The following is a 16,708-nucleotide window of genomic DNA, read 5'->3' as shown; positions in this document are numbered from 1 at the left end:
GGAGGACTGCTTTTTATCATTCGTTTTCTGTGGGTCTTCCATCCTTCTCTGATGCAGCTTGGTTGGAGACAGACAGCTGAGCTATTTCCACCCCGTTGCACAGGCAGCAGAACGGTTGTGTTCCCAGTGTCCCTACAACACACCCAAGAAGCTGGGCAGAGCCTCCCCCTGCCCTCCGCAGTGCTTTTGTTAAGGGGACTGTGCTTTCATCCAAGTAGAAGACAGCTGGTTAAATGTACAGGCCCAAACCCTTCCCTGTTTGTAAGCAAATGGCATTAGATTCCAGGGGTGAACTTGGCCTGTAGTAACCAAAGCCTCCCTAACACAGCTCCTGACCCCAAAGGAAGGGTGGACATGGGGACATGGACTGCCACAGCTGTTATTCCTTCCTATCCCAAAGCGCTTGCAGTTGAAGACCGCAGGGAACCGCGGTTCACCGCATTACAAGCTGCCGTGGCCTCTTTGCCTTCTACGTCAGCTCCCCTTTTCTTGTCGCCTTCCCCCCACCACAGCAATTCATCCAAATTCATCTGAATTCATCATCCGTGGTGGTTGTGTTCCAGCCGTGGCTCGTGTTGCTAGGACCATATCAGATTTCACAAGCTGTGCATGCGCTGGATCTGCTCAGCATTTGTATGGGAGACCTCTTTGGGGGTCCTTCAAATGCCCCACAATGATTCCCTTTTCTCCTCCCTTCTCCCCTAGTGCCTTGAATTAAATCAGAGGTCCTGGGCATTTTTGATCACTAAAAATCTCCTCTTGCATATTTGAAGACTGGAAGGTTAGCACTGGAGCAGTGATATTTTACTCCCATCAGATTTCCCTTTGCAGTGTTCACTGCAGAGTTTTCTACTTTGGGGTGGGTTTTTTGGGGTTTTTTTGCCTTATAAAATGATGAGCCCTGTGGCTGCGCACTGTTGAATAGTGGCCCTGCTCCACCCCAGAGATGGCTGCATTTCTGGGGTGGATAAAACAACCCCTGTGTGCTGTTTTGTAGCTTTGTTTCCATCTGCGAGGTGCCCTAGATTCCTTTGGGAGACGAGACAGTATCATCCCATTTTTTCCCCTCCTGCTCCCTGCCTTTATCCCTCTGTGCTGCTCCTCACCCTACAGCCCTCTCTCCCTCCCCTCCCCGCCGCTGGTGTTGTGCTGATGACAGCGTTTATCTGCATTTGTCCTCTGTACCCGCCATCCAGTTATTGATTTGCATGATTAAAAAGAACTGATAATCACTTCAAATTAATCCCATAAATGACTTAAGGCACTGAAATATTTGCATAATGCATCTTAAAGGTGGCAGCTGAAAGAGGATAAGACTCAAAACTGCTTGGCACAGGGGGAAAATGGGTTTCCCACTCACCTGAGGACCTGTTTAAGTAATTAGGCTTTTGCTTGCGTAAAGAGGAGTCTGCAGTGGTTTAACGGATGGAAGTGCAGAGGGTGCTAAAAGGCTTTGAGATCTGAGCATCCTATTTTGGCCCTGAGTTGGGGGGGGGGCGGTAAGGGGGGGAGCGGGGCAGGGAGCTGCAGAGCGGATGACAGCAGCTGCTGGAGCAAAGTCTGTTTTTGTCTGCTGCATCCTGCGAAAATCTGGAGCCAGACGCCTGCTGAAAGCACCTCTGTCTAAAGACTTTCTGTCATAAACTTATCTGATTAGCAGAGAGCTAGACGACAGATTAGCACCCGCTTCTCCACTGGGGACCGGCTCTTTGGAGCATTTGAGCAGCTCTGTGCCTGTTCCTGCCGGGGGCCAAGGGGGGTGGTGGTGGTGGTGGGGAGAACAAGAAGGGGGCTATTTAAAGGGAGAGGACTGCTAGGTAACTCTGCAGATCATGCACCATCAGCGTTGCCCTGGGAGTCCCAGGTTAGGACCGTCTCCCCCGAGCAAGCAAGCAGGTGGTCATGTGCTGTGTGTCGCACAGAGCGGGCGCCCTGGTCATGTGAGTAACGGCTGATAGGGACCCTCCGACACGGTGGGAATGTTTTTTGGGGGGGATATCTTAACTTCTTTCTGCCTATTGCCTCCGGGCTGGGAAGAGGAGCGGATGGAGCATAGCCAGGCAGCTCAGCATGGGACGAGCCCTCTGGGCTAGAGATGGGTGATTTATCATACACCTTTAAGCAAAACGGATGGAGACTTTCCAGCGTTTACTTCTACATACGCAGAGGGGCATGCAGCTTTCTCTCTCTTAAATGTCGTCTATTATCTGTATTTATGTCTGTCTCTATCCGCGATTGTTATATATAATGTATGAAGGCAAGGATTGGTAAGGCAGGGAACTTTACAGTCTTAAATCTAGCAGTTGCTGCAGTGAATGTCTTTACTCTTCTCCTTCTCTCTCTCTCGTACGTTCCATGGGAGGAAAGGGGGGGGTTAAAGCAGTTTGATGCCAGGATAACAGGCAGAATAATATTTAGACACCTTCTGTAATGTGTGTTCATATCCCAAAAGGAAGAGGGAGTTATTTTGGTATCTGTTATAGAGTGATGGGGTGAAAATGGGTCTTACAAGCAAGGTTGTTTTCTTAACTTTCTGTGACTATGGTGGGTCTGTGGCAGTGCTCTGGATATAAAAATATTATTCGAGTAAGTCAAACCGGCTGACACGCATGGTAGAACTAAAAAGCTATCCATTTTTTCCCAAACAGCAGTGTGCCAGCTATCTTATCACCCCGCTATCACCCATTTGAATTCTAGTTTCGTGTCAGTTTAGGAATAGGCAGGACAGTTTCTGGTCCTTTGACCTGGGACAAGTTCCCCCTGGCAAGGCTGAGATCTCGGATGCTGGTGTCCGCAGAGCGCTTTGCAGGGAGGAAGCAGGCAGTTCTGTGAGGACTTGCTGCTTACTTCGCCCTCCCCAAAAGTGAGGGAGGTTGCTTGGGGGACTGACTTTAAGTGAGGGAGGGGGAGAATCTCCCCTGTAACTCAGAAATGGCCAGGGCAGATAAGAGACTTACGTGTGTGTGTGCCAGCATGCACACACACACAACCTCGCATGCACATGTGTGCGTGCACACACACACATGCAGCAATTACGTGGTGGCAAATAGGATTTCCTTAACTTGGTGTTTTTCTGCTCTGTTGCAGCCGTGATAGCGACCTCTCTACCATCATCTCCAACCTGCATCAGAGCCGCCAGCTCGTTATGCCAGAGACCCAGAGTCGCTGTGAATTCAAGAGAACCAGCATCGACGTCGGCTTAGGAGCAGCGGGTAAGCAGCCAGGACGCCTGGCTCTCTTGTCCTCTGTGGCTTGGGAGAGAAAAGTTACAGCTGAGGCTCAGTTTGCTGAGTTTCCTCCCCTTCCCCCTCCTCACTTGGACAGCTTTTTTGGTTTTTTGCAGCTATGCCTTATTGTGTAGCATTTAACATTAAATCTCCAAGTAAGGTCTGCGAGTCCCTTCCTATTCCTCCCCAAAGAGGTGATGTATTTGGTAACGATTAAGCCATGCGGTTGTGCATCACCTCAGCTCTTCTCGCCTCTCAGCTCTCGCCCTCCGTGTTAAATGGCAGGTGAGGCAGTTGCTGTCCCTGGGGGTTTAGTGGCCAGCGAAGCAGAAAGGCCATGCAGAGAGCACGGTGTGATTTGTAATTGCATTAATCAGCAGCTCCCCACGCTGCCTTGGCCCTGCCGGCTCCTTGCAAGGGTATTTGTTTGGCGGTGCGCAGCGGCCTGACCTTTCACAAGGTCACTTGGCTCCCACATCCTTGCCGTGCTGAAGCAGAGGTCATCACAGTGGGCAGGGTCCTCATCACAGTGGTGAGGGCACATCCGGCAGTCGGTGCTGGAGGCTGGGAACGTCCTCCGCCCCGTTTGCATTTGGCAGAACCACTGATGTGCTCGAGCATGTTCCCTGGGATCTGGGCGAAACTTTCCCAGAGAGGCTGCAGTCAAATTCACGGGCTCTGATTGCTGTTACACCCGTGGCGACGTTGAGCAACTTTACAGTTGTCTTTGCAAAAAGGGTTTTAAAGTCATTTGCTTTGCAGAGGGCCCACCAGGCTGTATTAGTGCTGGGAAAGGCCTTTGGGATCCAGAGCAGTAGAGACAGGGCAAAGGCTGCCCCGGTGTTTATTCCCACCAGGGTGAAGTGGTGAAAATGGGAACTCCCCAACCCCTGCAGAAGCACATGCATTGAACGAGACGGCGGAGGGCCTGGCCCTTGGCAGATTGGCTTGGATGTCTTTTCATCCTGATTGGCATGAGAGTACTGCTGAGCATGGGCAGCACCCTACCTAGGCTCCTGGCAGCCCCAGGCGAACTTTTAGTATTGGGCTCCCCTTTGCCAGAGATAATGTTAATAATCATTTTAAAATTACCATTTTGGAGCCCCCGTTCTGCCCGGGTTCCAGGCAGTTGCCCGGTTAGCCCGTGCCTGTGTCCGGCCCTGAACGTGGGTGTCCGGGACTGTTTGCAGTGAGGAGGGTGGTAATGTCTGCCCTGTATCGTACTGCAAATCTGAGCTGAGAGAGAGATGGGCAGGACCGCGAGAGGCCACCAGGCAAGTGACAGCCTTTCAGGAGGTGATGGATTTGGTGCATCTGAGTAGGGCTGAACAGCAAAGGAGGAGGCAGCGACGGGGGCGGAAAGTGGAGAAGTGAAGGTGTGTGGGGGGGCAGGGACTGTCACTGTTTCACAGGGAGAGTTGTAATTTTGGTTCTCCCTGGTGTCTGGAGGTGGATCTCTCTACCTGTACCTCAGGCAGCCTGACAGCTGTGTCATGAGAGCATGCGTGGATCGGGTCCCTCCGCCTCCATCCCACCAGCTGATTCCTGGACACTGACCATGCAGGGGGCAAGGGGATGCAAACCCAGAATAGAGGGGTGCGAAATGCCACGACTAAATTGTTGCAAGCAGCTCGTGAGCAGTGGTTAATGCTGGCCTTGGCTGATGGTGGAACTGGGGCTAAGGCCACCTGGCAGGAAAGACAAGAGAAAACAATTGAGACAAAGTGACTCTTGCATTTTGCTGCTTATATTGTGGTAGCTGCTGGGGCCTGACTCCCTGTGTGCTAGGCGCTGTACGTAGCCATCACAAGAGATGGCCACAGCCCTGAAGAGGCTGCATTATAAAGAGCTCAGGCTGAGAAAATAGTGGGAGAAAGGGAGCCCTGTTAGGTACGTTTTGAGCACAGGAGCTGGGGCATTGTGTGCGAGGCCTGCCAGCCTGTCTCCAAATGCTTTATGAAGGTGGGTGAATCTGAGGTGGCTCACGATGGTGAAGGGGAGTGTGGAGCAGATGGATTGCAATGGTCTCGTTGCATGTCTTGCTCCCTATCCAGCACCAGACTCCACTGCTTCTGCCCTGCCATGGCTGCAGAGGAGCAGGGCAGAGCTGGTGTGAAGATTTGCCCCTTGAGGAGGTTCTGCCTGCGCTGGCGCCATGCATGTGTTGCAGGGCTGGAGGCCTGGCTGCACGTAATCTGCAGCTGAACGCAGTCAGAAGCGTTCCCCGTGGTCGGGACCTGAACTCCAACGAAACATGAAAGAAATGGCAGCTGCAAAGGGCAAAAACCTACCCGGCTCCAGCTAGTGTTTCTCAGCAGGACATAAAGGCCCTGATCAGGCACGGGGAATGGAGGCTTTTGCAAGGACAGCAGAAGCAGGAGGCCGAAAGGCGCGCGCTGATAAAATCTAATTGCCCTATCGATCGGCTTCGGAGCCACCGTTGGCTGTGGTAATGATTGAGATATTCTTATGCGTTTGATGCATGTAGCTGTATCTCGCTGCTCTGGGCCCACTGGGGACCTTAAGATATTACGGAGATCTCTTAATCACGGAGCAAACCTGTGTGTGCTGGGCACGCTCTTCGGCACGGAAGATTTATTATAATTATTATCAGTGCTGCGCTCGGATTTCTGCAGGAGCCGGCGCGGTGCCCTGGGTTTCAGGAAGCAGCTGTCCCATTTGTACCTCCTGATCATTAACTGGCTGATGGACTTCAGCCCAGGCTTGGCTCAGGGCTTGTCCCCCACCTCCCTCCCTGTCCTTGCGATTCTTCATTCCTTCCTGTCTTTAGCGGCTGGGCCTAGGAGCATCACTTTCCCTCCTCTCTTCATGCAGTTTCCATTGCCTCTGGTCCCAGCCCTCGACTTCTGTTCCCTGCCCCCGGTTCAGGAGTGGTTCTGCAGCCAGCATTGAGATGCTTGCTCCTTTAGCTACAGGGCACAGCTGTCTGCACCAAACAGATGCTGCTACTGCGGGAGGTGTCCCGGAGGGAAGTGCTGGTTAAAATCCCAGAGCAGTATGGGGATGGGCATTTTCTTTCTCAAGGTGTCTGTGCCCTGTCACCCGCATTGGGGGTTATGTTTCTTCAGTTAAGGAGGAATCGGTTATGAATATCTCCAGTAACTCCAAGCTGCCCCCAAATAAGGTATTTCAGCAGAAGACTCTCCCCACCCGCCTTTGCCTGGTGCCCGAGTCAGAGGTAGAAAAGGTGGGGGCCCCCAATCCGTGGGTGAGTTGTCCCCTCCCAGCACCGTCCCCCTGGGCTCCCCATGCCAGGTGACGCAAGCCTGATGAGTGCTGATGGTTGTTTCTCCTGAGACTGAGCCTGAGTGTGTCGAGGTTTCACAGAGCAGCAGCAAACTCGGCGTGAGGAAGGGGCTTCTCCGTCTGCCTTGCCCTGGGGCACTTTTCCAGTCCAACCAGTAGCTAGAATCCAGCTGGAATCCGCAGCGGGTCTACCCTGCAGGTCTGCACGGTACTCCTTTTGCAGCTTTGGCCCTCAACCCCTCTGTTGTCTGTATGGTAGAAGTGCTGACCTGGTTTTGAAGGCACTTGAAGCCCGGGGCAGTTGGCCTGGCTGTGGGTTGTTGGGATTAGGACCTGGGCTCTGCTCGGACATGGGCTGGGTTCCACTCGATGCCTCACAGTGCGGATACAAGATACATCTGACCATCGTTTGCAATTCCCCTCTAAAGACAGACACATTCCCACGTCATTGCCTGGAGAAGGGTCATAAAGCCTCTCAGTGCACGATATGCCCCCAGATGCACGAGGGAGTGCAGGGCACTGAGGCACGTGGGGCTTTGTGGTGGGAACACTTGCACCCAGGCCTTGCTAACTTAGTTGCCAGTCCCCTGGGTGCAGCATAGACACAGTCCTATGGACGAAACACCCTCCGTTGATCCACGAGGGGCCAGTGCCCTTTCCCTGGCATGCATTGGTGTTCCCTCCTCCTTCACCCCTTCCTCTTTCCTAATCTCACCAGCATCCCGCACCCCTAGGATGCCCTGTCCCCTCTTCAGAGTGACATTCAGTAGCTGGCAATGCAGAGCCCGGAGGTCCATCTTTGTGCTGACACTCAGGGCCACAGCTGGGGTATAAAATAGCATGTGGAAAAAATGTTGGGACTTGGCCTCCTTGAGAACTTGCCTGGGGAAAGCCAGTAAGAGGCTTAGCCTCATACGACATGTAATGCGGCTGGGGAGGAGGGAAGAGGAGGGGGTCACCCCACCTAAAGGAGGGGTTAATGATATACAAGCAGTTTGCAAAGGGAGGTGAGGGAGAAGGGGCAGCGGACAAGGCTCAGCAGAGGGCATTGGCATTGTTCTAGAGAGGCCGATGGCACAAGGTGCCTCTAATCTTGATAGGGCCACGTGTACATAAGGATGAGCAGCATCAGGGCAGCTCGGCAAAGGCACGGCGGCAAAGCCGGTGGTTTGCACATCAAACAGATTTAGAGCCCCTCTAAGAAGCTGGCTGTGTGTCTGTAAACAAGGCCAATCCCCTCTATCCAGTTTGGCTAATGCCGTCTGCAGGGGGAGGGCCTTGCAGAGACAGCCGCTGGAGGAGGTGCAGGAGCCCTCTCCCTCTGTGCTCCAGGAGCACTCGGAGAAGGGGATGAGAATAACCCCTTCTCTTTCCTTTCCCACCCACTTCTTCTCTAGTCACCTCCCCACACTGTGGAGCCTGGTTCTGCCGGTGCAAGTCCTGCCTGGAGCCCTTCTGGCTTCACCTTGCTCAAGTATGGCCAGCAGGATCAGACCCCTGGGTGCTAGAGGAGGCAGGGGATGCGTGTGGGGGTCCTCTTGGCCTGGCAGAATGGTCTCCCCCATGCACCTGTCACAGCAACAGGGCCAGAGGCCATTCTGGTTGCCTGCAATGAATCCTGAGGGACGTGCACGTTAGGACAAGACCGAGGTCTTGGCATCCCTCTGCTCCGAAGGACTGGTTGGCACCTGGGAGCCTTGGATCTCTGGAGGCCACACAGGCACCAGGGGTCTGTGCGCTCTCACTGAGGGCTGATGATAATGAGTAATTCCCATGGAAGGATTCCTGTCTCCACTTGGATTGCAAGCTCTTTGGGGCAGGGACTGCCTTTTCATATGCGTTCGTGCGGCATGTGCCACGATGGTGTCCCCAACGAAAGGCAGTGCTGCCTATTGAATAAATGTGCTGGGTCAGGACTCGGGCCACCTGGGTTTGGTAGCCCACTCTGCCACCTGCTGGGGGAGCTTGCCACTTCACTGCCCCGTGCCTCAATTTCCCCATGTACAAGATGGAGAGGGTGATGCCTTTCTTTGGTAAAGCATTAGGAGCAAGGCTGATCCTGCCACGGGGCAGGGAGACAGACTGGGTGATGTCTCAAAGCCCCTTCCAGCCCTTTTTTTCCATATGATCCTATGATTATATCACTACGGTATTAAGTTACGCTGGCTGGAACTGCGGGGGCTGCAGTAATATATCCACAGCCAATATCCTCCATAGAGGTACAGCGTGCTTGAACCGTGCTTAGCACAGCATCCATGACTGGAGCTTTGAGTTACTACAATGACCCAAGTAACGTTAAAGGAATCTGTTTTAACCAGATGCAAAATGTCCAGATGTTCTGGGCAAAAGTCGATCTTTCAGATTTCTCTCTGGTTTATTCATTTTTTCTCAGGCCTAAATCTGTGAATGAGGTCTCCGGTATCCAAGTCTCATGCTCCATTGGCTGGGCCAGGTTGTGAGAGGTGCTGAAATGAGGAGTGAAAATTTGAATAGGTTCATGTTAAAAAATTCTTTGGAGATTTTCAGGAAGGCTTATGTCTGTGTGTGCGTGCATGTGCATGCATCTATGTGTACACATGCTCAAAGCATGTTGTGTTACTGATACTGGTCTCCCCAGGTCTGACTTGGAGCCCAGTGAATTCTCAGTGGAAACCTCTGCTCCAGTGATGGCAGTGGGCTTTGCATCCAGCCCTAAAGCCTTAGCATACGTGGAAGGAGTTAAAGCTGGGGGGTGCTGAAGAGTATGAAGCCGGGGATGTCGGGGCTAATGATTAGAGACAGAATTGCAATGAACGGGTTGTTTCTGAGCGTGGCATAACAAGCCAGGATGCAGACAGGCTTTTCCTTTTTTTCAGAAGGGGAAAAAAAACCGACTTTATTGAATTGCTGTCTTAAATTGAGCAGAAAATCAGCCCCAAATGGGCATGCGGGAGTGGTAAGCCAGCCACCTTTGTGTACGCACGTTATCGGGAAGGACAGCTGTTTACCTAGGCAGCATCGGGGATGGAGCGAGAGTCGATGCCACTCCTCTGGGTGGTTTTGATCAGGGGCTGGGATCTTGGATTCCTCCCTCCTCTGGCTTCTGCTCCTGTGCGTTTCATCAGTGCGGCTGGTGCCTGCCAGGAGCTGGAGGTTACCAGCATCCTCGTGCATTGCTGTCACATGCTGGGTTCGAACCCAGGGCTCAGGAGAGTAAGGGAAGACATGCAGAGGAAATGTAAGTCTTCTTTACAGCCACGTAGGATTGACAAAGTCAGTGTGTAGGGCATTGGGTTGGTATTCAGGAGGCTTAGTTCTTATTCCCTGGCTGTGTGATTTGTGGGGAGTTTCTTTGCCTTTCTGTCTCCTGAACCCAAAGGTATGTATGAGCAGTGTCTCCTCTGGCTTCATTGTGGGCTCTGGGTGAGCCCCAGCTTCCTGGCAGGCTGAAGCAAAGGGGTGTATTAATTTTCTGTGCTGTGTTATAAAGAAGAATAATCGGCTCCTGCAGGAGCGATGGGAGCTGCAGGAGTTCGACGCTGCTCCCTGGGTACCAGAGGTAAACCCCAGTTGGCAGCGAGGTTCAAGGCCTGAGTGTCCTAAGCAGTAGCCTGGACAGGTCACTCTGACTTCCCACCTTAATCAGGGGGAGCGAGGGGCTGCACCATATCACCCTGAAGCTTAAAGCTTATGGGCTTCATGCTCTTCACTTGGCTCTAGTAAGGCTATAGCTGGGCAGTGGGGCTCTTGCTTCCATGGGCCCAGCATGGGCAGAGACCTCTCATTCACTCCCACTATGTTGGTAAGAGGAATAAATAGTACAGACATTTCCCCTACCTTCTTACGGCTCTAGGGAGAGGAAGATCATCCTGCTCCCAAAAATAGCCTTCCTCCTCCCCCCCGCCCCCACCGCTCCTTCCCCAGGTGTCTCGCAGGCAGCGAGTAAAGAGCAGAAACAAATCATTGACGTGGTGACATCTCACTGATGTTATATATAGAAATCCAATACGGGCCGTAATGTGGCACCTGACTTGTCCGCTCTCGCTTGCCGCCAGCTGGAGGTGGGGAAAGGGAGTAGGAAATGAATTGCAGCTCCCAACCTCCCCGTGAGCTGTAAACCCAGCACCAAGATCTCGTACTTTCCAAAGGAGCAAGTCTCTGTATGTGTGCATATAAATATGGCTGTGAAAGCCTTCATGCTTCTATAATGTGAGCATACATGTGTCTGTGCGCGTGCATGCATGTGTGAATGTGCACATTTACATGGGCATGCGTGTGCATTTATAAATAGGTGCATATTTTACATGTAGGTGTGCACACATGTATCTGTAGGCTTGTGATTCAAGTGCATATGGATGTTGCATGCATGCATATAAGAGTATATATCAGTATAGATCCATGGTGCTCAGTCTTTTGGCCCTGTGGGCCAGATGAGTGGTGTGGGGTGGTCCATGAGCTGGCTCAGGCCCACATGCCTGGATCAGGCTGTGCACAGCCTCAGCTAGCTCCTTGCAGCCTCTGTCTGGGCCTGTGTGCCAAGACTGGGGCCCTGCGCCATCTCTGTTCAGCTTTGCATGCTGGAATCAGTACCCTGTGCTACCACTGCTTGGCCCTGCATGTGAGGATCAGGCCCTACATCTGCCCTGTCTCCCTAATCTAATGTACAGGGCCATGGGCCACAGGGTTCCCCACAGACCTGGATCTGGCCTGTGGGCCAGGGGTTGATCACCCCTGATATAGATCATCAAGGCTGGCTGCCCTGAATTTGGCCAGACTGCCTAGAATGAGTCCTCTTACTTCTAGTGCATAGGCTGTTTTTTCCCTCCCCCATGGTATGTTAATGGAGCGCCTGCACTGTGACAAGCTGCCCTGGCGAAAAGCCTTGGGTTACCTGCTGCTCTTCGCTTTCTTCCATGCACTCAGCTGTGCCTGTGCCGTATGGCTCAGCAGCTTGTGAAGGGCTCTGGTGCATGGAGGAGCAAAGCCCCTCTGGCTGGAGGTAGGTACATGGGTGTGCGAGCCAAGAGACATGATGAGCTACTCCCCAGGACACGGAGAATGAGGTTTTAAACCTGCCCCAGGCTTTCAGACGGATGTGGCTGGAGAAGCCTGGCATAAACCTGGGCTTGAGCAGCAGCTCTGCGGTCATAGCCCTGAGCCTGGCAAGCTAGAGAGGAGGGCTGCTCCTGCGGGGATCAGAGCCCAGCCCAGCTCCCTCTCCACCAGCACAGCAGTCCTGCTGGGGTCTCACCCAGGCTGTCTGGGAGCCGCAGGGAGCAGGAGCACCCTAGGGCTGTCCCTGTTGCCTGTGAACGTTGTTTCCTGGGCTCTCTTTACTTGTACAGGTGGCCACTAGCTGTAAGAGCCCTCTGACCTGCTGTCCCCCAGTCCCAGGCCACCAGCGCAGAGGGCTGGGTCTCGGGGTCATCCAGGACTTGCTGCGGCCAGGGGAGCTGGGCAGCACTCAGCAAGGATGTGCGGCTGCAGATGGGGTTGGGGGCTTTGCTCCAGGGAGGAAGAGATCTCTCAGTTAACCCTTTGCTGCCCACACAAAGAGGGGAGCCCATCTGCTGCTTAAGTTTTCATCTCTAAAGCATCTTTTTGTTCCTTAGTTTCTCTCCCTCCATTTACTTCTCTCCTCCCCTCTCTCCCATTCTCTGTCTTTCCTTTTCTATCCTTCCATACCTCCTTTCTTACAACTCTCTCACAAACAAGTCCTTCCTTCCTTCCTCTTGCACACATCCTTCTCTTTCTCTCTCCCCAGTTTTCTCCTGTCCTCTGTTCCTCTCCCTGTCCTCCCTTCCTCACCCTCCCTCTGGCTCTGAGCTCCTTGGGAAGAAGACAATTTGAAGGCTTTCCGCTCTGCTCTCAGCTGAGAGGCTCTTTTCCCTCAAGCCAATCAATGGCAGCCTTTCAGCCCCAGTGGGGCTTGGCAAACATGAGATCAATAAGTTATTAGCACCATTCTGTCAGCTGTAATGTGGAGATTGATCGGGGCCGGAGCTCCTGCATGCCGCCTGGCACTTCCCCAGCCTGATAAAGATGACAGATTAAGGGAATAAGAAAAAGGAATTAAGGAGTCTGGCTGTCAAAGCTGTCACGGGCTGGAGCCGCGCCGTTTTTTTTCAGGGGCTGAATGAGTGCAATCGGACGTCTAAATGGTGCGAAGGGGGCAGCCCTGCCAGCAGCGCCGCCCGAAACCGCTGCCTTTGGTGCTCACCTCCAAGAGTGGAGCGGGGAGAAGTGGGCAGACGGAGGCGTAGCGGTCCGGCCAGGCTCTCTGGCATAGGCCACACGCACGGCACTCGTCATTCCTGCTGCCAGCAACGCCGCACTGCCCCTGCACGGTGCTCCCCTTGCACGCGTCTCTTCCCAGGCAGGAGGAGACAGGGCCAGGGCTCCAGTGCTGCGCTGCTGCCTGTTGGCACATTGCTGGCTAGCCATTGTGGTTGGGCACCATGCATGCCATGGGTGCCCAGAGAAAGGGGAGGCTGGGGGGGCAGCTGGGGAGCAGTGATAGCAGGGATGTATCAGAGGCTGGAAAAGGCCCCACACTATCAAAGAGGGACTGGCTTCCTGAGGAAAAACACGCAGTAACAGGGTGGGACTTCCCAGTGATGGTGCACAGCCAGGGAATGCAAGGAGCTGCTGAGGTTCCCAGTGGAGGCACTGACCACTGCTCAGAGCAGCAGATTGAATGTTGCATTGCCCATTTCACAGATAGGCAAGCTGAGGCCTAGTTCTCCAGAGAGGCACAGATACTGTCCCTAGGGGACACGATGAGTCACAGGCAGAGATGGGCATAGAGTCCAGTCCTAACTCTCCGTCCTCTGGTGTAACATCCTCCTTCCCAGAGCTGAGGACAGAATCGGGGATTCCTGTTTTTTTTTATTTTATCCCTCTCTGATGTCACCCCGTTCCCCCAGAGCTAGGGCCAGGGACCTGGAGGACAGACTACTACTGCCTTTCGCTCGCCTTTCGCTCACACTCCTTCCCAGTGCTGAGAGGGAACGTAGGAGTCCAGGCTCCCCCATCAGCAGCAAGACTTCCCGGCTCCACTCCTTATGTCTTCCTTAAAAGAGAGCGGGGACTCAGAAGCTCACAACTGAAGAGCTCTGTGCAGCGTATAAAAGGAATCTGGTTCTCTCTTAAGCCCAGCAGATCCTCCTCGAGCTGGATTTTGCAGACGATGAATATTAACCCCCTTTTCATGGCTCAGCCCCGTGCCGTAACAATGACTTTTATTGGGGATAGGCAGGCAGGTGATGCCTGTGCACCTTTGCCAGGTTTGGGGACAGCTCTAAGGTGACTGTGTCACCTGCGGTCATGGGGTTTTGCTGCTGGTCACGATGAGCAATTGCCACAGAGAGCTGGTAAAATAAACGACCGGCCAGTTCTCAAGGGTGGCACAGGAGGGGAGTGCCTGAAGGTTACAGCAGTGGACTGGGCTTTTTTCCAGGCTCTGTTTCTGTCTGTAGAAGGCAGTGGGGGCTGTGGACGACAGTGTCCAGCTCTAAATGCTGCAGCATAGCTCCTTCTTAGTCCTTACTCCCTTTGGGTTAGAAGGATGGATCAGTGCACTGAGCCCTGCCAGTTCTCTGCCCTATTCTGGAGCTCCATCCCCTCCCCACTCAGAGGTCCTCTGCCCCCCCAGGCAAGAGAGGGTGAGGACAAGTTTCTTTTTGTCCTGCACCTGCTGTCTTTAGTCAGATCCAGGCCTGTAATTCCCACGACCCCTCGCTTCTCCCTCCCTTTGTTCCACGGCAGGCAGGGGCCAGGCAGCGAGAGTCCACGCTATTGCTTGCAGCCTTTGTTGTGTGCAGCTTCCAGCCCAGTGGGACTGTGCAAGCTGGTGCTACCACTCAGATGGAGGGTAAATGGACAAGGCCCCCCTGCCACCCTACTCCTGTCCCTCCCTTCCCCCGCCACACCAGGGAGCCAGCTTCTCGGGGTCCCTGCCAGCCTGGCTGCAGGGACAGGCTGAGCAGCAGGGATGGAGCAGTGGGGGTCCCGAAGCAGGTTGGTCCTGCCAGGAGCAAGTGAAGGGATGCAGGAAAAGCAGTTCAGGATGCCAGCGAGGCATTATGATCTGGCCAGTGGAAGTGTCAGCTGTAGCCCAGGCTTCGGTAGGAGGTGGTGGAGTGAGGCGAGCAGAAGGACATTTCATCTGGTTAAAATAGCAGGGGGGTGGGAAAGACTCTTTCTCTATCTTGCTCCATCTGAGCCTTGGTCACCTCCCATCCAACCCAGCTGGAGTGGGGCTTCTTCCACAGCAAACCAGTCAACATGGCAGAGGGCATGCGGGACCAGCCCCTGGCATGCCCAAGATTCAGGTCTGCTCAGAAGCACCATTCCCGCTGCACTTGGGGACTTTTGGTGCTGGAGAGACGCAACAGATGCTTCAGACTAGTCTCTGCTCTGTGCTCCCCCCAAAAAGCATGGACCCACCCATCTGGCAGAGGGCTGGGCTGTCTGGCTATTACAGCAGACTGGCTTAAGTTAAAAGCAAGCTTGGGGTGTGTTGCAGGGGGACAGGATTGTAGCTGAGACAAGGGCATGTAGAGAGAGTCCCCCCTTGAGCCTGAGGTCACTGTCAAGTGCAAAGACTCCTCTTCACAGCTGTTGCTGTTAGAAGGCTGTTGGAGACATTCCTGCGTCTGCAGAGACGCATGATAAGCCCTCCACCCTCCTTTCTAGCATTCTTCTCTGAAAATCCATTGCACCAGAGCCAGCGGCTTATAGCTGGGAGCAACATGCCTCAGGTTCAGTCTCCATTGCAGAGTTTAGCAATCGCAGGATAGTCCCGGGGTCAGCGTGGCTTGCTGTTGTCATGCCCCTGGGCTGGATCTGGACACATGGGGTTTTGGGTGTGCTGTCCAGGATCCATAGCACAGGCCTAGCTAGGGGCCTTTGCAAAGTGTTGTGGGCAGTCGGTTCACCTATGCTGGGGATGGTGGGTGGAAATAGTTTGGGCCCACAGGGGAGTGGTGATGGGGGTACCCTGTCCATCCTCACAACCAGGTCCAACCACCACCGCTCTTTGTAGAGGCAGTATTTCTTCAGTTTGGGCTTGGGCAGAGCCCTCAGGAGGAGAGGACTCGATGCCAGCTGACCTGCCACAAAACTTTGGGCTCTGAAGTGCTGAAGTCGCATTAGAAAAGGAGTTTTGGCCTCCTCCAGCATTTCTGAAAACAAGGGCGCTTCCCCAGTTCAAGCCTGCATGGCGCTTGGAGGTCCTGGGTAGGAGGTACCACCGATCTGCAGCGGGACTGCCACTCAGGACCCCCTTCCCCTAAGCGGGATGTGGCCGGTGCATCCCAAGTCCCACCAGAGCTGCAGTGTTGCTCAGGCAAACCCTAAATCTCCCTGGGTTTTAGTGAGACTGTTGTGGTGTCACACTCATTCCCTTTCTCCTTGTGCTGTGTGTGTTAGGGCAGGGGCATTCCTCCGCAGAGGCAGAAGCAGAAGCATCATCCTTCTTCCACTGACCTATTTCTCTGGCCTGATGCACCTGGTGACATCTTGGTGCACTGACCTGGAAGCGTCGCATGCGATGGCTGAGCTTTCTCCTCCGCCTGGCTCCTGCAGAAGGTCACACTGAGATTGCTGGGAGCAGATGCTCAGGGGAAGGTGCTTTCAGCTGCTTTTGCAAGTGGTACTTTTGGATCTCAGCATCCCTGCTCCAGTCTGGGCCTTGTGGTTCAGTGCGGCATCTTGTTTAAAGCAGTCTTGGGCCTTTTGGCAGGCTGGCGACAGCATATGGGGGGAGGTGATCAGCATTCTCGGGCGTTCTGACCGCCCCGGCACTCTCTGTTCCCGTGACTGCCTCGGCCTGGCTTCATAATGCTTCCGTCCCACTGATAATGTCTTTCATTTCCAACTTTAATATCAAAGGCTGCCCTGATTTGGCCTCTTCTGCGATTCCTTGAAAAGGTGGGGCGGAAAAAGGGATTTAAAAAATAAGAGAGAGACTGCCATTTGTTTTCTGGAGCGCACAGGCTTCTGCAGGTGCTGCGGGCTGACGGCGCCACAGCCGCTGGCCCCCATCCTTGTGCTTAGCGACCCACTCGCAGTGCAGAACCTGTCTCGTTAGGGATGGCAGGGCTCCCGGAAGCTGCCGTTGCCAGCTCATCTACAAAACTCACTTTATTTTGCCACCGCTGCGGCTGCCGTCGCTGTCGCCAAGCCAGGAGGGAACTCGATCAAAGACAGAGTGTGAATTTTCTTTCCCTTCT

General features: G+C 53.8%; 1 protein-coding gene across 8 annotated transcripts in view; it reads left to right on the top strand.

Moving 5' to 3' along the window:
- SAMD11 (sterile alpha motif domain containing 11) overlaps window positions 1-16,708 on the top strand; it is a 155,754-nt gene that overhangs the window by 90,791 nt on the left and 48,255 nt on the right. For all 8 annotated transcript variants that reach the window (XM_019493848.2, XM_019493849.2, XM_014610394.3 and 5 more), the window contains one exon: window positions 3,088-3,212. In XM_019493848.2, the coding sequence (XP_019349393.1) occupies window positions 3,088-3,212 (125 nt within the window). The remainder of the gene's footprint in view (window positions 1-3,087; window positions 3,213-16,708) is intronic.

The sequence above is a fragment of the Alligator mississippiensis genome, chromosome 13 (assembly GCF_030867095.1).
Source record: "Alligator mississippiensis isolate rAllMis1 chromosome 13, rAllMis1, whole genome shotgun sequence".
Classification (NCBI taxonomy): domain Eukaryota; kingdom Metazoa; phylum Chordata; order Crocodylia; family Alligatoridae; genus Alligator; species Alligator mississippiensis.
This window is presented reverse-complemented; position numbering and strand designations above follow the sequence as displayed.